The sequence below is a fragment of the Musa acuminata genome, chromosome BXJ3-3, assembly GCF_036884655.1.
Source record: "Musa acuminata AAA Group cultivar baxijiao chromosome BXJ3-3, Cavendish_Baxijiao_AAA, whole genome shotgun sequence".
NCBI lineage: Eukaryota > Viridiplantae > Streptophyta > Magnoliopsida > Zingiberales > Musaceae > Musa > Musa acuminata.
Window position 1 is genome coordinate 1,655,983 of NC_088351.1, and position 23,802 is coordinate 1,679,784.

Genomic DNA, 23,802 nt, shown 5'->3' on the forward strand with positions numbered 1-23,802 from the left:
GTCTGCTCCGTTGTCATCTGTATGAATTTTCTGAAGCTGCAACTACTTCTCTTCAAATACATTTCGAATCCAGTGGTATCTGACATCTATATGCTTTGACTTGGAATGAAACATTGGGTTCTTACACAAATGGATGACACTTTGGCTGTCATAATGCACCACATAATTTTCCTGTTTCAGCCCCAATTCTTGTAAGAATTCTTTCATCCATAACATTTCTTTGCATACCTCTGTAGCAGCAATATATTCTGCTTCTGTGGTAGAGAGAGCAATACACCTTTGTAACCTGGATTGCCATGACACAGCTCCCCCTGCAAAAGTAAGTACATAACCTGAAGTAGACTTCCTAGTATCTATATCTCTTGCCATATCATCCAATTATTTCCATTCAAACTAATCATGCGAGAAATAAAACTGGCCTCCATGTTTAAATACAAAAATTAAATCACCAAAACCCCGCTCTGATACCAGTTGATGGGATATAAAGAGAAATATCCTTTGTATAGAACAAATACTAGAAGACCAAAATACGTAGCGGAATAAAATTGAAACACAATCAAACAGAACACCAAGATATACGTGGAAAACCCCTTTAATGTGAAGGGTAAAAATCACGGGGCAAACTAGAGATAATCCACTATGAGAATAATGAATGTACAAATCTCAATCTCTTGCCCAAAACCCTATCAACAACCACAAGAGAATAACTGAGATACAAGGATCACGTCACTACCCACAATATCTAAAACTCCCAAGTAATCACAGCAAGAGCCTACTGTAGATTTGATCTAACCTGAGATGAGAACACTACTAGATGATTGAGAACAGTCTCTCTGCGTTGTCCTTGTCTTCTTCTCTTTCTTTCTCTTCCTTTTCTGCCTTGTTCTCATTCTTTTCTTTGGAATCTCGTGGCTACCAAGATCTGCCTCGTTGCTGCCTTTTTATAGCTTTAATCTGCATCTAAAACGTAGCCACCACACCCCCTAATCTTAATTAGGGTTAGGTTAAGAGGGGGTGTGGGCTGTGGGCTGTGGGCTGATAAAGCCCACATGGGCTGAATATGGGCCATCAGCCCAACAACCTCCCCCTTCAGCCCATAAGGGAGGCTGTCCCATGACTCCTCAATGTGAAGTCATGCCGACTAACTGTCGGCATATCTCTTGTCTATTTTTTGGTAAGGTCTTCGTCAACATGCCTGCTCCGTTGTCATCTGTATGAATTTTCTGAAGCTGCAACTACTTCTCTTCAAATACATTTCGAATCCAATGGTATCTGACATCTATATGCTTTGACTTAGAATGAAACATTGGGTTATTACACAAATGGATGACACTTTGGCTGTCACAATGCACCACATAATTTTCCTGTTTCAGTCCAAATTCTTGTAAGAATTCTTTCATCCATAACATTTCTTTGCATACCTCTGTAGCAGCAATATATTCTGCTTCTGTGGTAGAGAGAGCAATACACCTTTGTAACCTGGATTGCCATGACACAGCTCCCCCTACAAAAGTAAGTACATAACCTGAAGTTGACTTCCTAGTATCTATATCTCTTGCCATATCATCCAATTATTTCCATTCAAACTAATCATGCGAGAAATATTACTGGCCTCCATATTCAAATACAAAAATTAAATCACCAAAACTCCGCTCTGATACCAGTTGATGGGGATATAAAGAGGAATAACCTTTGTATAGGAACAAATACTAGAAGACCAAAATACGCAGCGGAATAAAATAGAAACACGATCAAACAGAACACCAAGATATACGTGGAAAACCCCTTCAATGTGAAGGGTAAAAACCACGGGGCAAACTAGAGATAATCCACTGTGAGAATAATGAATGTACAAATCTCAATCTCTTGCCCAAAACCCTATCAACAACCACAATAGAATAACTGGGATACAAGGATCACGTCACTGCCCACAATATCTAAAACTCCCAAGTAATCACAGCAAGAGCCTACTGTAGATTTGATCTAACATGAGATGAGAACACTACTAGATGATTGAGAATAGTCTCTCTGCGTTGTCCTTGTCTTCTTCTCTTTCTTTCTCTTCCTTTTCTGCCTTGTTCTCCTTCTTCTCTTTGGAATCTCGTGGCTACCAAGATTTGCCTCGTTGCTGCCTTTTTATAGCTTTAATCTGCATCTAAAACGTAGCCACCACACCCCCCTAATCTTAATTAGGGTTAGGTTAAGAGGGGGTGTGGGCTATGGGCTGATAAAGCCCACATGGGCTGAATATGGGCCATCAGCCCAACAACCTCCCCCTTCAGCCCATAAGGGAGGCTGTCCCATGACTCCTCAATGTGAAGTCATGCCGACCAACTGTCGGCATATCTCCTGTCTTTTTTTAGGTAAGGTCTTCGTCAACATGTCTGCTCCGTTGTCATCTGTATGAATTTTCTGAAGCTGCAACTGCTTTTCTTCAAATACATTTCGAATACAGTGGTATCTGACATCTATATGCTTTGACTTGGAATGAAACATTGGGTTCTTACACAAATGGATGACACTTTGGCTGTCACAATGCACCACATAATTTTCCTGTTTCAGCCCCAATTCTTGTAAGAATTTTTTTATCCATAACATTTCTTTGCATACCTCTGTAGCAGCAATATATTCTGCTTCTGTGGTAAAGAGAGCAATACACCTTTGTAACCTGGATTGCCATGACACAGCTCCCCCTGCAAAAGTAAGTACATAACCTGAAGTTGACTTCCTAGTATCTATATCTCTTGCCATATCATCCAATTATTTTCATTCAAACTAATCATGCGAGAAATATTACTGGCCTCCATGTTCAAATACAAAAATTAAATCACCAAAACCCCGCTCTGATACCAGTTGATGGGGATATAAAGAGGAATAACCTTTATATAGGAACAAATACTAGAAGACTAAAATACGCAGCGGAATAAAATGGAAACACAATCAAACAGAACACCAAGATATACGTGAAAACCCCTTCAATGTGAAGGGTAAAAACCACGGGGCAAACTAGAGATAATCCACTATGAGAATAATGAATGTACAAATCTCAATCTCTTGCCCAAAACCCTATCAACAACCACAAGAGAATAACTGGGATACAAGGATCACGTCACTGCCCACAATATCTAAAACTCCCAAGTAATCACAGCAAGAGCCTACTGTAGATTTGATCTAACCTGAGATGAGAACACTACTAGATGATTGAGAACAGTCTCTCTGTGTTGTCCTTGTCTTCTTCCCTTTCTTTCTCTTCCTTTTCTGCCTTGTTCTCCTTCTTCTCTTTGGAATCTCGTGACTACCAAGATCTGTATCGTTGCTGCCTTTTTATAGCTTTAATCTGCATCTAAAACGTAGCCACCACACCCCCTAATCTTAATTAGGGTTAGGTTAAGAGAGGGTGTCGGCTGATAAAACCCACATGGGCTGAATATGGGTCATCAGCCCAATAGGGAGTTATCATATATCTAATTTGGAAAGTATCTTGGATTTACCTTGGATCTATTTCATAGTCATCTCGGAACTATTTTGGATCCACCTTATAACAATCTTAGAATCACTTTGGAAATACTTCGGATAATTCTACGTTCATAAGTCTAAACCAAGTCAGACTAACTAGAAAGATAATAAATTTTTTCTCTAATAATAATGATATTATTTTTTTATGAAAATAAAATATGAACTATTCGACAAGCAAATTTATGTTTATCAAAATAATATAAAATATAAATCACAATGTATTTTCGTCATGATTTATTTTGTAAAATGAGTTAAAAACCAAAAAGCAAAAAAAAATTTAAAATCAAGTATTCTCATTCAACTTTTCTTCTTCTTTCCTCCTTACATTGATATCATTTTTCTTAGAATCCTATAACATATCTTCGGAACGAATAAATGATAAAAAATTTAACAACATTTAACATGCAATTATCACACAAGACCTACACTGTCCTTCATCCGCTTGTATGTATAGAGAGTCAAAATAGAAAAATATATCCTTCTTTTTTCTTATGACAAGAAAGAAAAACGTGAATCTAGATAAGAAAAATATATCCTTCCTTCTCTTTTCTTATGACTTCTCTTTTCTCTCCCATTTTGACAAGAAAAATAATTCTAGATCTCTTTTTTTTTAATTAAAAAGATAATCACAAACTATTTTTCTCTCTTCTATACATATAAATGTATATCGTAAATAAAGAAAAAAAAACTCCTAAAAGATAATCACTCTAACACATATTTAAAAAAAAAAATTTGCTAACTTGAGTATGGTAAAAATCAAGTTAGAAAATCACTTCAGCCTTAGTCTTCGTATAAGTAATACTTTGAAAAGTATAATATTTTATGAGAGTTATCCTGGATCTAGTTTTGGATGCATCTTAGATCTATGTTCGACCTATCTCAGAAACATCTTGAAACTATTTTGAATCCATCTCAGAACAACTTCAGAATCATTTTGGAGGCATTTTGGATAATTCCATGTACAGGTCTAGACTAACTCATGCTAACTAGAATGAGAATGATTTTTTTCTCTAACAATAATGATATTATTATTTTTTCTTATGAAAATAAAACATGAACTATTCGATAAGCACATTTGTGTTTATCAAAATAATATAAAATATAAATCATAATATATTTTCGTCATGATTTATTTTGTAGAATGAGTCGAAAACCAAAAAACAAAAAAAAACAAAAAACAAAAGACTTGGACAGTAAGTAAATCAAATCAAAGTATTCCCATTCAACTTTTCTTCTTCCTCCCTCCTTGGCAAGAGACAAATCTTGCGTAAGATTGATAAGAAATATGTCATAGCATTCATATCATGTGGTGTCAATTGATAAATGTGTTGCAATTTGATTAGACGGAGAAAAATAATCACATCTAACATGTGGGCGGTCATGTCTGAGAAGGTAACTTCATCAAGCTCATTGAAGTATTTTTTTATTATTTGTACTTCCTCTTCATTAAAACTTTAAGATATATAGGATATTGGTAACATAATTCAATCATAATATCCATAATTTTCTTTCATACTTGGATTTCTTATTGTTCGAGTAATTTGAGTCAGAATCTAGAAATACTTATCTTTGTAAATAATTTTTATGCTTCATAATTCACATACAATTCTACCTATAGATTATTAGCTTTAAGGATATACTAATAATTTTATTATACTAATCTCTTACAACAAATTAATTTCAAAAACTATTCAAGTTAATTAATATGATAAACCTCATTAAAAAATATTTTCCATTAGGCGATTAACAAAAATGACTTAACACGAGTTAATTAATGTGATAGTCAAGTTTATGTATGTGCTTAAGCTGACAGTCGACTGCTATATTATCTAAACCGAACTCAAGATAAAATTAATTTCCTTCACAGAATTTGACTGCCACGTTTGGCGGCTGCTTCTGTCTGCGTTGACCACGCATTTTTTATGCGTCTGGATTCTCTCACGAAGAACACACGAAATCTACTTGGGATACGTGTGTCTGTTCCTGGTTGCTTCCTCGGATTGGGACCCCTACAAGATGGCCAGAGTGAAGCTTTGCCCACCATAAATAGGGCCCATAACCTCTAATTCTCTTCATCCATCCGAGCGGTAATACACTACCAAAGCTTGCAGCAATACTCGCTCCTCTCTGTCCATTAATTTCTTAGTTGACATGGCGATTCCGGTCATCGATTTCTCCAAGTTGGATGGCAAGGAAAGGGCCGAAACCATGGCCCGGATTGCCAATGGATGCGAGGAATGGGGATTCTTTCAGGTTTGCCATACTTCACCCCGCTTCTCTCCTACTCTTTCATGGCTATGCTGGTGGGTGCTATGTTCCTGATGCTCTGTATCGTCTGCTTGCAGCTGGTGAACCATGGGATTCCGGTCGAGCTGCTGGAACGCGTGAAGAAGGTCAGCTCCGAGTGCTACAAGTTGAGGGAGGAGCGATTCAAGGGATCCAAACCCGTTCAGCTGTTAGACACGCTGGTGAAAGAAGGCGATGGTCAACGCTTGGACAACGTGGACTGGGAGGACGTGTTCGTTCTTCAAGACGACAATGAATGGCCGTCCAACCCTCCGGACTTCGAGTAGAGTTCGCATGCCACTGCTGTGCTCGAGTTTTAGTTGCTACGATAGCCACAAACCCGATGACGATGTGATCCGATGATTGTTCTGCAGGGAGACCATGAAGGAGTACAGGGAAGAAATCAGGAAGCTGGCGGAGAAAATGATGGAGGTAATGGACGAGAATCTGGGCTTCGAAAAGGGCTGCATCAAGAAAGCATTCTCTGGGGACGGCCAGCACCCGCCCTTCTTCGGCACCAAGGTGAGCCACTACCCGCCGTGCCCGCGCCTGGACCTGGTGAAGGGCCTTCGCGCCCACACCGACGCCGGCGGCGTCATCCTCCTCTTCCAGGACGACCAAGTCGGCGGCCTCCAGATGCTCAAGGACGGCCGGTGGATCGACGTCCAGCCCTTGGCCAACGCCATCGTCATAAACACCGGAGATCAGATCGAGGTCCTCAGCAACGGTCGCTACAAGAGCGCGTGGCACCGGGTGCTCGCCACCAGCCACGGCAACCGCCGCTCCATCGCTTCCTTCTACAACCCCTCCCTGAAGGCGACCATCGCTCCAGCCGCCGGCGCCGCCACCAAGGAAGCTGCCCCTCCTGCTCTGTACCCAAAGTTTCTGTTCGGGGACTACATGGACGTGTACGTGAAGCAGAAGTACGAGCCCAAGGAACCGAGATTTGAGGCAGTCAGAGCTGTTTGAGGATGGAGAAGCTGCGAATCTATTGTTGGATTATAGGAGGATATAATTCATTGTACTAGTCTGGTGTCTCATGCATGGATTACATAATTGCAAACATGATCTGCATCTGAATAATGGCTGCTTGTTCTCAGGACACGCAGTCGTCGATCTGTAAGTCGGTGTTCAGAATAAAAACCAAGTGCTATGTTTCCTCGTCACATCTTCTCGAGTTGAATTCATATCCCTCTTCATCCCCAGTAGAGTTTAACAGGCAACCGAAGATAAAGCACAAGGGATAGAACTAGGAAAATTCGGAAGCCATGACAGAAGTTGAGTAACGAAGACATTCTGAGTTTGACGTGACGTGATATGTTCTTATTTGTTAATGCCCAGTGTGCCTAAAAGTCCTCGATACCTTCCCAAGATTGTTGGAGTTTGCATGTGTTTCTTATCTCTAATCAAAGGCTAATCCACAGTAAGTTCCAACTTTTGCAGTTCCGGGTCACCTCAAACACCTGATACTTGTGATCCATTGTCCGATTAACAAGTTAAAATACTGTGTTTGTGTTTACTTGAGACTTCTTAGACTAAACATGTAACACCATGCGTTTGAACGAGATAGATAAATGAATGAATCGGTTGGATGATGGTGATAAGTAGTAATCTAATATTAGAGGACACGGTGATGTCTTCAGCTTTGCTTTCTCTTGCAAATGCACCAAAAAAAGATTTAACGAGGAACAAAGAATGGAGCTATTGACGACAACAAAAAATGTTTCTCTGTGATTGAAATTATAATTCTAATGTTTACAATTACGTTGTGATCTGGAATGGATCGAAAGAGGATGTCTGAGCTGAAGAGATAGATTCGCATACTGCACCGAAGACTTCAGGAATGAACGAAGAGTAGACGTACGTACGACCAAAAACGCTCGCTTCATACTGTACGTATTTCGTCAGGAATATGTACATGACGGAAATGCACGTGCAAAACACGTGACAACAAGCCCCCATAAATCCCTATGCTCCCACCGGTGGCGGGAACCCAATTCTTCCCTCCCCCGTCCTCTCGCTCTGTCTCTCTCTTTCCGATTCGTCGCCCCTCTCCTCCCTGCTCTTCCCCACCCCTGATCCCGCGGCCACCATGAGCGGAGGTAACGCCAAGCGCCGCGGGGGCCCGCCCCCGGCGCCCGCTTCGAACCCCTCGAAGCGATTCCAGCCCGGCAGCCAAAACCCTCAACCCCCGCAGCAGCCGTTGAATGGGGTGGCGGCGGAGGAGGAGATGATGGACGAGGACGTCTTCTTGGAGGAGACTCTACTGAGATACGAGGAGGACGAGGAGGCCGTCCTCCTCCTCCGTGACGAGGCCTTCTCATCTCGCCTTTCGCGGTGGAGGCGCCCTGCCCTCTCACCCTCCCACCTCTCTGGCTGCGAAAGCATCGGTACGGATGCCCTCGTCCGAGTCCAACTGCAGAATTGTCTTTTCTTGACTCGTTTCTTGTACGCAGTTTTTCAGCAGCTCGAGATCGATTACGTGATAGGCGAAAGCCATAAAGAACTGCTGCCTAACTCGTCTGGGCCTGCAGCGATTCTTAGGATCTTCGGTGTGACCAGAGAGGGTTAGAGTTGCTGTTTCTCTCACTAATCTTGATATTTTAGTATCTGATTGGTTCTATCAATTAAATAATTTGATGGATTTTGGAATTGATTAGGTCACAGTGTATGCTGTCATGTTCATGGCTTTGAGCCTTACTTCTACATCAGTTGTCCTGTGGGAATGGGCCCTGATGATATCTCCCGCTTTCACCAAACCTTAGAGGTGGTTACTACATAATTTCATTGCTTGTCTTGTCTTGTTGTGTACAAGTAGTCAGTTTTCTGCATTATCAGTTGTCTTGCTGAGATCATGTCTCTTGCAATGTGAATCATAACAGGGGAGAATGAGAGAGTCAAATAGAAACAGCAATGTGGCAAGGTTCATTAAGCGGGTTGAGTTGGTGCAGAAAAAAAGCATTATGTATTACCAGAAGCATTCGTCACAGCCTTTCCTTAAGATTGTTGTTGCCTTGCCGACTATGGTTGCTAGCTGTCGTGGTAAGATGCTTGATGCAAAAGGGGAACTATGTTTTCCCTTTTTTCTATCCTTTGAATTCGGATAGTGAACTTATAATTTTGTTTTTGTTACTCAATGACAGAACGACTAGCCTTTTCCTGTCTTTTCATTAAGCTCAATGGCATGAGTACAATATGTCTTGGTTAGGGGTTTCATGTGGATATCTGAGATCGTTTAAAGATAATGAATTGCTTTCTCCATAGTGTTAGTTATGGTTTTAACAATTGTCTATATAGAAATTAATGAAATTTGTGACACTATGGCAGGTATTCTTGAGAGGGGCATAACAATTGACGGCATTGGTTCAAAGAATTTCCTGACGTATGAGAGCAACATTCTTTTTGCTCTTCGATTCATGATTGATTGCAACATTGTTGGGGGCAATTGGATTGAAATTTCTGCAGGAAAATATAAAAAGGCGATCAAGAGCATGTCTTATTGCCAACTGGAACTTGATTGCCTGTATCCTATTGGACATAAAAAGGAATTCGACCAAAGAATAATTTTTATTGGTTATCTTCTTTCCTTAATCCTTTTATAGATATTCTGAGTTGATTAGTCATGCCCCAGAAGGTGAATACTCTAAAATGGCTCCATTTCGTATATTAAGTTTTGACATTGAGTGTGCTGGTCGTAAAGGACTCTTTCCTGAGCCAACTCATGATCCTGTTATTCAGGTCTTTCCTTTTGCCTCTGATGGTACTAACAAAGTGTATCGACATGAAATTTGCTTGCTTATTTTAGTGGGAGTCTCATAAAACACTGACTTAATTTTCCTTCTTTAACTACTTTTTCTTCTTTTAAGCAGATAGCCAACTTGGTCACCCTTCAAGGAGATGATCACCCTTTCATACGAAATGTAATGACTCTTAAATCGTGTTCTCCAATCGTTGGAGTTGATGTGATGTCATTTGATACAGAGAGAGAGGTTTTGCTTGCTTGGAGGGTAAGCTACTTTATGTTCTTCATATGGCATTTTAGTAAAGCATACATGATACTGTTATCTGCATGCCTTAACATTATTCACACTAGCAGTGTCTTTCCTATTTGGATTGGTTTATGTGATTGCTTTCCCTATATGTTGTGCGTATGGAATTTCATGGAGTTATCACACAATCTTTTTGGAAAATTTAATATATATTCAATGCAGGATTTTGTTCGTGAGATAGACCCTGATATTATAATTGGTTACAATATCTGCAAATTTGATCTGCCATATCTTATTGAGGTATTTTATATTCTTGTAAGTTGGTTAAAGAATTTATTGCTATAGATCACATCTTCATGTATTACTGTTCTTTCATCTTCTTGTCCTTAGAGAGCTGAAGCCCTTAAGATTGGTGAGTTTCCAATACTTGGTCGCATAAGAAACAGTCGGGTTCGTGTCCGAGATACAACGTTCTCATCCAGGTTGTGCATAGCTATGGCTACAGCATATACATCTACAACTATTATATGAAGTGTTTTTTTTTTTACTTTTAATATCTGCCTCTTATTTTGACATAATACAATGTTTGGCTTTGGCTAATATCTCCTGCATTTGGTGCTGTTGTATGTCCATTTAGCAACCTTTGTATTTATTACTGTTCACTCTCATTTTGTTGTAGCCCACATGGTGCATCTCACTGCCAATATTAAACCATTATAGCTGGTGGTTGACGTAGAGGAATCTCAACAATTGTCTTGTCTAATCATTTGCATTTCTAGAACAGGTGCTTTTGGTCAATAAAATTTTCCACTTTGCTAGGCTTCATAATCATGCATTATGTTTTTCCATATTAAATTTGGTTGTAGATGGGACGCAAATATTGTCCCTGCTTTGCTAGTCTAATAGTCTCTGGTCTCATCTTCTTATCTTCTCATTTTCTTAGTTATTCATGGTGGTAAAAGGATTAATAGTGACTGTTATTTTTGCCTTCAAAAGATCTGATGTACAAATTGGCAAGAAATTTTGAGTCTTGATGTACTCTTATGGTTTGCAAAGCTTTAACAAATTTTATCAACTTGGTTTATTTACTGATCCAGATAAGTCTTCAGAAACTACATTGACTTAGGTTAAGATTTGAAAAGAATTGGGATGTTATGAATGTGTACATCCTTTTTGAAGGTTTATCAACTAATCATGAGAACATGGTGTTGTGTGATCATCAGAAGTCAGCCAGCTTTAGATGAATTATCTTTGTGTATCTTGGTTTTCTATCATCCTCGAGTGAAGTTGAGGAAGAACCAGTTTAACTTGGCATTTGTTGGGTGTTTGTATCTAACTTAGATTTGGATTTATGTTGAGAGGTGGCATATGTTGAGAGGTGGCATTTGGTGGAACTGACAATAATATCGCATAATGACAGACCACATGACGCATACCATTTTTATATTAACAATTGTGCTAGTTGATAAGAATTTGTGAGTCGAATTATTAAACTTGGAAACTGAAACTTTTGAGCATGAGGTTTCTCTTATATAAATTTGCCAACATTTTGCTGTGTGGACAATTATGTTGACTAAGAAATCCCTTCAATCAAATTACTCTGTAATAGCCCTGCAAATATATGCTGAATTTTAAAATCGTTTCTGTGTTGTACTGCATTAATCATACTTTGATTTTTGCAGGCAATATGGTGTAAGGGAAAGCAAAGAAGTTAAAGTGGAGGGAAGAGTTCAATTTGATCTGCTTCAGGTTCTGATCTTTATAAATACTTTCTGTTGGTTATGTTAATATCTATTTTAGTTCTATAGTAAGATATTTGTATTTGTGCACTATCTGATTCAATCTTTTTTCAACCACATCAATAAAGGCTATGCAAAGAGATTACAAGCTTAGCTCCTATTCTTTGAATTCTGTTTCAGCACACTTTCTTGGAGAGCAAGTAAGTTTCTGCCATTTTTCAAGTGATTATAATTGAACTTATATTATTTTGTCTTATGTTCATTGTATTATATCATAAATCTGATGTAGGATTGTATATAACTGTTCAACTGGAAAGTAGCTGTAGTGCATAAACATTTTGTTGCTCCCTATGCCTTATTTGTAGACAATGGAATGCTTATCCACAGTTGCATAACATATCATGGTTTTGCAATTTGCCCCCTCTGTTCTGCTGGCCAACCAAACAAGCCAGTGGGCAGCAGTAATTAACAAATATTCTGCAGTAGATCAGCTTCTACCAACTATTCTGCATTAATTCAGAGTGAGGTCCTATCCTTCCTATCACATTATAACATGAACAGGAATCTGTTTCATCATTTGCAATTCAAAATTGACCATTTAGGTTTATTCAAATCAAGTTCCAAGAAAGCAACTATTCTGGTTGTAGGTGCAGTTACCAACTTACAATTGCTACTCTTTTAGTGTATCATGTAAATCTATCTAAAAATGTATTTAACAGTTATTTAATATCTTGATTCTTGATCTGTATCTTCGATTTTCCTCGTATCACTCATTAGTGAAATATTACTTTTTTGCCTTGCATTAATCAATCTAAAACTAACTATTTGGAACTTATTACTTGTTTTGCTTGATATTTCCAAATCTTTGGTTGACGATGCTGAGAAAATGCAGAACGAACATTGTTGATTGTTGAGTATATTCATGTATTATTTCGAGTAAATATTTTAGAATGTGCAACCTACATGCTTTCTCATTTGAAGTTCTACATTCTTCCTTGTTTGATATCTTACATGCTTCTTCATTTGATTTCCTGAATCACTGAGTTGTAGCTTCTGTTGCAATGTATTATAAAGAAGGGTATCCAATTCTTGCAAGGCTGCTGCTTAATGAAATTTTACTTTCTTAACTTCCTAATGCTGCTTTTTTTTTTTCCCGCAAAAGCACCTTATATGACAAGTAGAAAGTTGCTATATTCAAGATTTTGGTATCTCTTGCTAAATCTTTTGACCTCTTTGACTTGGATTCATTATTTCTTCTTTACTATTAAGATTGTGCTGATGCTTGTTAAGCTGTAGTAGCAGCAGACCATAACTATAATTAGCTTTGGCAAGGATGATGGGAATATGACTCCTAGACCTATCCAAAGAAAGATAAAAAGTCAAGTTCTAGTTCATCTGTAATTGATCTTTTTTTTTCTCATAGAAAATCAATTTAGATCTCTCGAGCTTTACTTGCTATATTTGATACCCTTTACCACTGAGTTCTCTGTAGATCTGACATAAGCTTATTGCTACCCATAATCTTTTTCACATGTAAAAAGGGAAGATACCCTAGTAGTCCTAGCTGTAAATAGTGGATATTAGACATTATGCGTATGGACCATGCAGTGTCTGTTCGGGGAGGGGTGATTTGCATATTTTCCAACTTGTGTATGCTCAGTCTTTTTTGTGTAAATAATGTAAATAATTGAAGTGCTAAATGTTGCCATCAAGTTTCTGCAGACTTGGATTTCTCACTGACATTTCTTTTGTTGCAGAAAGAGGATGTTCATCATTCAATAATATCTGACCTTCAAAATGGCAACGCTGAGACAAGAAGGCGGCTAGCTGTCTACTGTTTGAAGGTTCACTGATGATTTTTAATCATCTATATCTGAGATATGCTTTATTTCAGTGCTTAATCTTTTTTAATAGGCTGTACTTAAAGAAATACATGAAGCTTTACATACACAATTTTGTCTATACCATGCTAAAACATTAATCAAGGAATTTGTTTACACAATCTGCTGACTGGCATTGTGCATGCCATGTGCCCTGCCCTGCTGGTGCGGGGGCACTTGGTGTCATGGTGCTGTCTGTTCCATGCAACTACTGTGCACAAATTCACTTTTTTTAGTAATCTTTTCCTTGATGCTACAGTAAGATTTTTGGTTATATATCTATAATTTTTTGCTATTTTAAGTATTTAGATTCTTCATACCATACTAACTTTTGGTTAAGTAATTTTTTGCTATAGTTTGCGAGATGATGAGCTTTTGAAAATTTTAATATAATAATGTTATGCTAGTATCCATACCTAAGATTTTGTTGGACTAGATATATAATTCTAGAATTTTGACAGGGCATATATGCAATGTTGCATATTCATGTGAAGAATAAGTAGAACTCTTAAATCATTAGTACCGGATATGTCTCCGAAAGCTGTTGAAAAGCTCTACATATTTTAAATTTGATTTAATATGATACTTGTCTAGCTAATATATTGTTTCTTCATATGCAGAATGCTTTTATGTTTCTTTTTTCATTTCTCTATCTCTCAAGCTTCTTTTACCCCTACCAAACATAAGTTGTCGACCAGCGGTGCATGTGGTGTGGGTGTTCCTTTTTCAAAGGAACCATTAAGATTCAGTTAGGAATGTTGAACAGAATGGAATGGACCGTAATTCATAATTCATGTTAATCGCCAACAAAACAATTACTTTAATCCTTCTGCACCATCATATGGTTGGATATTAGGCATAACTTCAGGAGAACTGGTTATAATCATCTAAGTGGTTCTTACTCTCTCAGGTTTAGTGTGCAAAGTTTTTATGTGATGTTATTCACTGAACAACTTATCTGTTACAAATGCAGGATGCGTACCTTCCACAGAGACTTCTGGACAAGTTGATGTATATTTACAACTATGTAGAAATGGCCCGAGTTACTGGTGTCCCTATATCATTTCTACTAGCAAGAGGCCAGAGCATTAAGGTGATGCTGCTGATGTTTTTGCTCTTATATTTGCTAAGACAATAATTGGCACCGACCTGGATTACTTTTTCTTTCAGGTTCTCTCTCAACTCCTAAGGAAAGCTAAGCAGAAGAATCTTGTTATTCCAAATATCAAAGGGCAGGGATCTGGACAAGAAACTTTTGAGGGTGCAACTGTAAGTAAATATAATTTTAGTGGCATGTCTTTTCCCCCCTCTGCTACTTGAGCATATTATGATGTTAATTTACTTTTGTGAGCTCATTCAATAAAATTTGGAGACCATTGGAAAAGATTGCAAGCAAGAGTCTTATTGATTGTTGTCACATCAATCTTCATCATGATTTGTACATCGGAAATTAAGAAACATTCATTTAGACTCTAGAGAGTAATATGCTGTAAGTTCTCATATATAACTTGCTTTCTTTGTTAATCCAATGCATTAGTTGCATGGTTCCATGTTTTTCTTAAAAAAATTGATCTTCTTATGTGTAGAGGTTCCATAAATTAGTGTTTATCTTGCTGCCCCAATTATAGCTTCTTCTATCATGTCATGGCATGACATGATGGTCTTCAGAACATCCCCAAAAAACTTAAAACTATCTGGTCATGAAATAGTTTAATGCCATAATGGGACATATACTCTTTTAGGAGTTATCATAAATGATAAAACCATGGAATAGTTTTTTGTTTATTCCATGTATAAACTTTTTCTTTTTACATATTTCTGATGCATGGAAATATTTTGTGGTCATTAATATCGTAACACATCCATTAGAAAAGGTTGAACGCTAGAAGAGACATGTGTTGAATAATGCAGTTGACAAGCTGTGGTGCTTCATGTCGCATCCAAATCACTGATTTTAATTAAATAATGAACTGGCAATGTGTATGATAATAATTGTCCAGATTTGTCTGCACACAAGTAAGATCATTTGGCTATCATTTGTTGGTGATATTGAGATTGCTAACCGTAACCTTTTCTAAATTCACTTACAGATGCCATTTCTGGTAAGTGTTCATAAACAGGGACTTGGCAGTTTATTCAGCCCTATCCACTGCATCATATTACTTAAAAAGTTAATCTGCCTAGTATCTGTTAATTTTTTTCTTCCTTTATCATGCTTGCTTTGCTCATAATTAAAGATGTAGGAGTTATTTCACATCTTTTGAATTGTAAAAATTTGTTTGAACTTATAATGAAACTGCTGGTTTGTTTACTTGATCAATCCCTTTGTCCTTTAGCTACTTGCCTTTCCATTTGCAGGTTTTAGAGGCAAAGACTGGATTTTATGAAAAGCCCATAGCAACTTTGGACTTTGCTTCTTTGTATCCATCCATCATGATGGCATACAATTTGTGCTACTGCACTCTGGTAATAAATTGTACTAAGGAAACTGACTGCTGATTGGAATTATAGCCTTGTCTAAGAATAATTTTATTTGGTTAAAATATCTAAGATGTTCTGATTCTATTATTTTGTCAAGGTTACTGCAGAAGATGCTCGCAGGCTAAACCTGCCAGCAGAGAGTATAAACAAAACCCCCTCAGGTGAAGTCTTTGTTAAATCTGAGTTGCAGAAGGTGGTGATTTCTCTTTGGTCTAAGTCTGCAGATTTATGACTTAATCCTTTGTATTCTTTCTTTCTTTGTTGTCTCATGCGGTGACATGGAAAATTTTCTTTTTCGAAACTAGGGCATACTTCCTGAAATCCTAGAAGAGCTATTGGCTGCTCGTAAAAGAGCAAAAGCTGATTTGAAGGTATTGTTAAGGGATGAAGAAATTTGTGGACTTCTTATCACACTTCTAATATTTCATTTGATTTTGCATGGGATTTACATATTTATCAATTTTTGATGCCTTGTTTGATTTTGAACTTCCTGCATGCTAATGTTGAACAAATTTTCTTGCCATAGATCATCTTCTTTAACCATTGGATATTTATTTTCAGGAAGCAAAAGATCCTTTTGAGAAGGCTGTACTAGATGGACGGCAGTTGGCTTTGAAAGTAAATCAAATTTCATCATTAACATTTTATTTCAAGATGATAAATCAACGTTGGCTTTGTTTGTCATTTTTGTTTTTTGTTTGTCATTTAGATAAGTGCAAACTCTGTATATGGGTTTACTGGAGCTACTATTGGTCAGTTACCTTGTTTAGAGATATCTTCAAGTGTGACGAGCTATGGTAATCAGTTCTTCCTCATACTAGTACTTTTTAAATTTGTAACTTAATAAAAAATATTTGTTAATTATTTACAGTTACTGCAATATAAGTAGAAACGATTTTGCTTCTTAGTCCATAAGTTTTTCTTGGTGGAAAATATAAAGGTCGACAAATGATTGAGCATACAAAGAAGCTGGTGGAAGAAAAATTTACAATAAGTGGGGGCTATGATCGTAATGCAGAGGTATGATTTTTGAACTAGCTTGACTTTAAAAAGATGAAATTGTAATTCACTATGTGGTTTGAAGCGAGGAAAATATAGTTGTAGGTTTTGCAGAACTTGTTTATGATTTAATCTAGTTATTCATGAACTCATGGTTACTGAATGCTTCTTGGTACATGTATTTGATCTTAATAAAGTTTATTGTTATGCTGTGCTTCACTGTTGCATTGCATAAATGTTGTGGGTTCATTTCTTTTTGTTGATCGACTTTGTTTCAACTGCCTGCTAATTGGCATGCTTCTTGTACTGAAGTGATATCTCCCAATATATGAATGCTCAGGAAGATAGGTTCTGTTAGTAAATTAGCAATTAATTAAAAGTGGAAAGGGTCTTTTCAGATGAAGAGAACAAGTTTCCGACATATAGAAGAGTGATGTTCATTATTACATCGATGCTCTTGGGTCAACATGGCAGTGCTTGTGTAGAACATTTTGTGTGTTCATCTCAGGATTGGTCACAAATGGGAGCAATAATACATTTGGTGCTTTAGTCGAGAGAATCAGAACTTTGCTGAGCTACTACTGCTGAGTTTTTAGTCTTAAAAATTATCATGTTGGTTAAATTAGATGTATGGTTGTAACAATTAGGATTGTTTTGGATGCTATATTTTCTACATAACTTATCAAGTTATGGAGAGACTTATCAAGTTTCTTCAACTATCTTCTTTCTTTGTTTAATTGGGGAAAATCTGCTCAATTAATTCTTTATATAGGAAAACCTTAATTTAAATCAGGGTTATTTCACTTTATTCCTCAAAAATTATTTTGTCTCATTTGAGCATTCAAATCATGTGACTTGTTTTAGTGAAGTCAGAAAATTTCCAGAAAGGAATGATTATTCAGCTAGCATGACAAGTTTTTTTTCTGAGGGATCTGAATTGTGTCGGTGGTGCTGCATTATTTTACAATGCAGCGAGGTTAATTTTCTTTCCTTTTTGGTCTTTTTCATGTCAAGCCGTATGATGCTGCCCACATACGAGAACTCTTCATGCAGCTGATTTTTAATAAATTAATTTCAGTATATGCTATCACCATGCACCAAAACTGATTGTGGATTTAATTGGCATGGATATTTTCTTTAATAATCAATTCTGACATATTTCAGTGCAATTGGTGAAGAAACATGCTTCATCCCTTTATGTGACACTATGGATATTTCATGGAGATTTGGACTATGGAAATAATGTTGCTATGACTAGTTTATCAACAAATTGAAGAAATTCAAATCAAGCAGTAACTAGAAAGAAAATTTATGTCATCACAAAAATGATTGTAGAAGAAGTCGACCACTTCTAGTAAAAGTGGCTGAGATGCAAGGAATTAATAAATATGTTACTGGTTTATAATGTGTTTGTGGGAACCTAGTTTCTTCTTAGCTGCACTTTGTTTGATGATTGTGTGCATATGGCACATGACCAGCCCATGCAGTGCCTCAGTCACATTGAAGTTCGAAGGCCTTTGGTCATGAGTTGATCCATTTAACCAGCAGATTTTCTAGGCTTGGCACCATAATGCATGGACAACAGCCACACTTTCTCCTGAGACAACACTCACCTACTGAGACAATGATGATCATATCCAGTTAATTATTTAACATGGAGTTATGAAATAATATAGCTGAGTGGCAACCTGATAGACATACTGTGTAAAAGTATGCTAATGCAGAAACAAGTAACCATGAACTAGTAGTTTCGAGCTGACAATTGACATAATGTCTAAAATTTTTGTCCATTGTTATGTTAAACAGGATATCACCAAATGATTTAAGGTGGTTCTGAAGATGAATTGCTTTGGCTTTATAAGCCAAAATGTGTAACAAAGCTGATGTTGTTCATCCATAATTCCATATTACTTTCATGACAAATTTGTCTATATGCATTTGTGCTTACATGTTTTTGGAAAACTGAAATTCTGATCATTTGATGACATTTTTATTTTAGTTGATTACCAAGTGATATATTCTGCTAGGTTGTTTATGGAGACACCGACTCTGTTATGGTACAATTTGGTGAGCCAACTGTAGAGGCAGCAATGAAACTAGGAAGAGAAGCAGCAGAATATATTACTGGGACTTTCATAAAGGTATCAATGGGATCGCCGGTGATCACTTCCGAGTTTTTTATGCTCTTAGATCATATGATTCTCCTGTAGTTTCTTTCAGCCTTATGTCATTATCATGTGATATGCAAACCATGGACCTCTGGACCTAAGTTATGCTTCTGTATTCTAAATGTTATGTTTGATTTTTATAATAGACTTGATTGCTATCAGTGAACATATTGGTCAATCTTGTCATCTGGAGGGACAACAGCCAGCGTATTAGGCTTTAAACTTATTTTCTTATAGAACTGTTTTAGTTAGTCCATCTTAATCCTGGCCAGTTTTGAATATGTTTTCTTTGTTTCTTGAAGCCCATCAGGCTAGAATTCGAAAAGGTCTACTATCCTTACTTGCTAATAAGCAAGAAGAGATATGCTGGCTTGTACTGGACAAAGCCTGATACTTTTGACAAAATGGACACCAAAGGTAAGGATCTGAAGTGCTCCATTAAATTTTATATTATCGTGGTTTGATGACATTGCATGCTTTGATGGCAGGCATTGAGACTGTCAGAAGAGACAACTGTTTGTTGGTTAAAAATCTGGTAAATGAGTGTCTTCACAAGATACTAATAGACCAAGATGTTCCTGGTGCAGTTCAGTATGTTAAAAATACCATTTCAGATCTTTTAATGAACCGTGTGGATTTGTCTCTTTTGGTTATAACAAAGGTAATTACCAACCGAAAGAGTTGATATGTCTCATGTTCAAGTTCACGCGAAAATGTCTTGTATGCCATTTAATATAGTGCATGTAAATTATTAAAAAAACCTGGAAGAATTTTATTTTGGTTCTTAGCACGTATTTGAAAGAATGCTCTCTAACTGTGTTATCTGTGATGAGTCATTACTATCAATTTATTTGTTAAAAAAACTTAATTTATAATATCAGGTATCTGATTTTTATTTTTTGATCTCTTCTTTAACAGGGTTTGACCAAAACAGGAGATGATTATGCCGTAAAGGCTGCACATGTTGAACTTGCTGAAAGGATGAGAAAAGTATGAGGACTTCTAGTTATACTGCCTGACTTTGAATTGTCATTTTTTTCATTTTTTGGATAACGTGATTAAAAGAGCACAATTAGCATTCAGCATGGTTTCTTTTATGGTGCGTATGCAGTGCATATATATACATACACCTTGAAAGAGGGAGTTTCATGCATTCCAAATACGGGCAATATCTAGCATCATATTCAACCAATAGAAAAGGAGATTTACAGGCCATTCATGTGTATTGGTGATTTATCTATGGAGACTTCTAATATACACGTTACCAAATAACCGACATTCCATGTTTCTCAGAACTGAGAATGTGCAAAAAAATATACATTTATATATGCATTTATGCATGTTTACGATCCTATAGAAGCTGTAAACTGTTTGGTATCAATGTTGCATCAGGGAAATTAACAGTGACATGTTAATGAAGGAGATGATTGTTCCTTATTAGATGATGCCTTTGGATATCATATTAATGAATATGATATACAAAGTAATGAAATGCATGACTTACTAAATGATGCTGTCCATATTTTATGTATCCCAAGAAAGGTGTTATACTGCTATCTTATATGCTCTTCTTGGATTCACATGGGAGTTCTACTGAGAAAAAAAATGCCTTTTTTATCTGTCTAGAAATTCAACAAACTAAAGATGAATTGAGCTGAAAATTTTAGCGAAAATGCTATCAAACATTTTTGTGGTTAGGTAACATTTAAATTTATCTCCTCGTGGCATACATGCAGATAAGTATTAGACTGATTCTTATACTAGTGAGAGGTTGCTGAAGCCAAGCACAAGGAAGTTACTAAAATATGCCATTTTCAGACAATCTTTTGATGAGCATTATGAGGATGAGACTTTTAATATCTGCTTAAGCTTTTGAAAATGGTTGAAGATTAGCAATATCAAGCTGGTGAAGTAAACAAAAAAGTGATAATAATAGCATTTTCAATTATTGGCATTGCCCAGAAAGCTATTACTACAAGCTTAGTCTGTATATTAGTGGAGTGTCGATCATCTTCATCAAATGTTTTATATTCCTTGGTATGTCTTTCATTGACCTATATGCAGACCCTAAAAATGATACAACTACATATTTCTGCTATTTGTTATTTAACTGATATGTAATCTTATCAAGTTCACCAATATAAACTCTTTAAGCAACATATCTAAGCAACTGTGGTGGTTGTGGTGAATAGAGGGATGCTGCAACTGCTCCTAATGTTGGAGATCGTGTTCCATATGTCATAATCAAAGCTGCTAAAGGTGCCAAGGTAATTAATATCCTGTTCTTTTAGAAGGGAGAGAAGTTCTATTTATTGATCTGGTTGATGTGTTGAACAGGCTTATGAGAAGTCTGAGGATCCAATATATGTGCTTGAGAACAATATTCCAATAGATCCACAGTATTACCTTGAAAATCAGATGAGCAAGGTTGGCTAAATAAATTCTTTGTTGTCTTGATAAATATCTGTGATAAATATCCTCCCATCCGGGGCATTGACAATTAGGTATGTTAACATTGCAGCCACTTCTCAGAATCTTTGAGCCTATTCTGAAAAATGCAAGTAAAGAGCTTCTTCATGGAAGTCACACCAGAGCTGTGTCCATATCAACTCCTTCAAACAGTGGTATTATGAAATTTGCTAAGAAGCAGCTTAGCTGTCTTGGATGCAAAGCAGTAATCGGGTTAGATATTCGCATACAAAGTCACTCTTCCTGAATTTACAGATGATGATTTCTAATCCTCTGCACATGCCTGACTTGATCTCTGTATCCACAGCACATCTTGCTTTTCGTTAACTAGTTAAAACACCAAATGTTAATGTGTTATAAGTTTTAATAACTAGTTAATCTCTGTATCCACAGCACATCTGATGAACAGTATTATCCCTACAGTTAATAGATTCCCACTAGTTATGAAATATTTGCATGCTCAATATGGAAAATTGAGCTTAACTGCATAACCATGCATGTGGATCACTTATCAAGCCATGAATTATGTTTGGAAAGTATGCATAAGCAGTCTTATCTAGGAATGAAAAATTGAATGTGATTTATTCAGACATATACTCTCCTCTAGTGGGTATATGCTCAACGTCCAATTTCTCAAATGTACCTAGAAAATAATGTGTATGCAAGAATTTAACTTTTCTAGATTTATATATGTAATTTGAAGCTAACTAGGGACCAATATACAATTCGATACTTCTGAAAGAATTGTCTGTGACTTAGTCTTCTTCAGAACTCTCGGGTAACTCTATTTTTTGCTGCCAGTAATGCAGAGCAAACTCTTTGCTCACACTGCAAGGGAAGAGAAGCTGAGATATACTGCAAAATGGTAGCTAATGGTATTTCTTTCTACCTTTTTTTAATATCTTTGAGCAAAAATTATGTTGATGTTAGAAACCTCGATGCAGTAAATAATTAAGGCTTTAAATCCTGTTTTGCTATAGTTTTTAACGTGAAGTATATTTAAATAATAAAAATGAGCCAGCCTCACCCACGTAAACTCTTGTTGACAGCCTTTACATCAAATAATGATTTTGTCTTGAAGTGTTTGAGTTTGAATTTAGAAGGGATGACATTGAATTGGTTGTGCAAATTTTGCTGGCTGCATGCTTTTGTGCATTGTTTGTGATATGAAGTGCCTTGTGTGAAATGTTTACAGTTTCCGAATTGGAGATGCTCTTCGGCAGACTGTGGACACAGTGCCAAGAATGCCAAGGTTCTCTTCACCAAGATGTGTTGTGTACAAGGTGTCCCCATGTCATTTTCTGCCACTTCCAGCTCTCTTGACATCCAAATCTCATCAAAACTAATGATGATGTCTCTTTGTGACAGTCGTGACTGCCCCATCTTTTACCGAAGGAAGAAAGCACAAAAGGATATGGCCGAAGCTAAGATGCAACTTGATCGGTGGAATTTTTGAGCCCACTGAGTTGGCTATGGTAATTCATTTTGCCTGGTTTGAAACCAATGTTGCTTATAGGTAATACTAAAACCTCCCTGTATTCTGCATTGGTTAAAACCTTTCAAAATCCTGCATAGGTGAAAACCTTTGGCTGTTTCTTTGCTGGAAAATCTAATTGGAGTGCTGGTCTTTTCTGGTTGTTATTTCTTGGCTTGTCTAAAGTTGTGTCCGGAGCATATGCTATTTATAATGTATCATATCTCTGACTCTTTTCAGATTGTGGATGCACCAAGTGGACTGCCTTCCATGGTATTCAGAAGCTGCGGGCTTTGTTTGCAAGTCGAGATAGGGTTTTAATCTATTGGGAGTTCATCTCAATATAAAATGACCACATCGTCAGCTGGAGTTTTATTTCCAAGCCTTGCCTGATAGCATCTTTGGCAGTGCCGAGGATGAGAGCGTTGGAAAGTCGAGCTGGTCAGTGACATTTTTGTATAAAATGTTTGTGAAAGAGGCACACGTGAACATTATGTAAAATTATCATTGTGGATGATTAGAAGTCTCCTTGTACTTGGAATGGCATGAAACCTTGGAAGGATGATGTTCTCGTGATTTGTTTCTGCTTTTCTTTTAGAACTGCCTGTTGTAAGAATCAACAATTTTGGTGATAAAAATGTTGATCATTCAGATGGGGAACTTTCAAAATACCGGCGAGACTAAGATCTCATCGGAAGGGTAAGGAAAAAAGACTTTTGTTGTTGAGCATTTGAGATTGTTATTCATCCGTCAGATAAAAAAAAAGCATATATGTTGTCCAATCATCAATACCAAACCCAT

General features: G+C 37.0%; 2 protein-coding genes across 4 annotated transcripts; both read left to right on the forward strand.

The window, feature by feature from the left end:
- The first annotated feature begins 5,578 nt into the window (after window positions 1-5,578).
- Window positions 5,579-6,968, forward strand: LOC135633023 (1-aminocyclopropane-1-carboxylate oxidase-like). Its single transcript, XM_065142052.1, has 3 exons — window positions 5,579-5,769; window positions 5,862-6,085; window positions 6,177-6,968. Exons 1-3 carry the CDS (start codon window positions 5,668-5,670, stop codon window positions 6,769-6,771), a joined length of 921 nt encoding a protein of 306 aa, XP_064998124.1. The 5' UTR covers window positions 5,579-5,667; the 3' UTR covers window positions 6,772-6,968.
- An 802-nt stretch (window positions 6,969-7,770) lies between these two features.
- Window positions 7,771-23,577, forward strand: LOC103977078 (DNA polymerase delta catalytic subunit). Of its 3 annotated transcripts, none has more exons than XR_010494750.1 (31): window positions 7,771-8,192; window positions 8,259-8,369; window positions 8,463-8,569; window positions 8,685-8,844; window positions 9,130-9,325; window positions 9,405-9,540; window positions 9,672-9,809; window positions 10,014-10,091; window positions 10,182-10,273; window positions 11,474-11,540; window positions 11,659-11,730; window positions 13,288-13,374; window positions 14,384-14,503; window positions 14,581-14,679; window positions 15,769-15,876; window positions 15,989-16,084; window positions 16,197-16,262; window positions 16,453-16,509; window positions 16,601-16,688; window positions 16,832-16,911; window positions 18,918-19,031; window positions 19,361-19,475; window positions 19,547-19,719; window positions 19,977-20,048; window positions 21,251-21,325; window positions 21,396-21,485; window positions 21,580-21,740; window positions 22,329-22,402; window positions 22,723-22,810; window positions 22,896-23,043; window positions 23,242-23,577. XR_010494750.1 is itself a non-coding variant. In XM_065141367.1 (31 exons), exons 1-30 carry the CDS (start codon window positions 7,895-7,897, stop codon window positions 22,981-22,983), a joined length of 3,306 nt encoding a protein of 1,101 aa, XP_064997439.1. In that variant the 5' UTR covers window positions 7,771-7,894; the 3' UTR covers window positions 22,984-23,002; window positions 23,242-23,577. The 3 variants fall into 3 exon arrangements, 2 of the variants coding, with proteins under 2 accessions (XP_064997439.1, XP_009390765.2); XM_065141367.1 differs by having other exon boundaries at window positions 22,896-23,002; XM_009392490.3 differs by lacking the exon at window positions 23,242-23,577 and adding an exon at window positions 23,103-23,141 and having other exon boundaries at window positions 22,896-23,002.
- The last annotated feature ends 225 nt before the right edge of the window (window positions 23,578-23,802 follow it).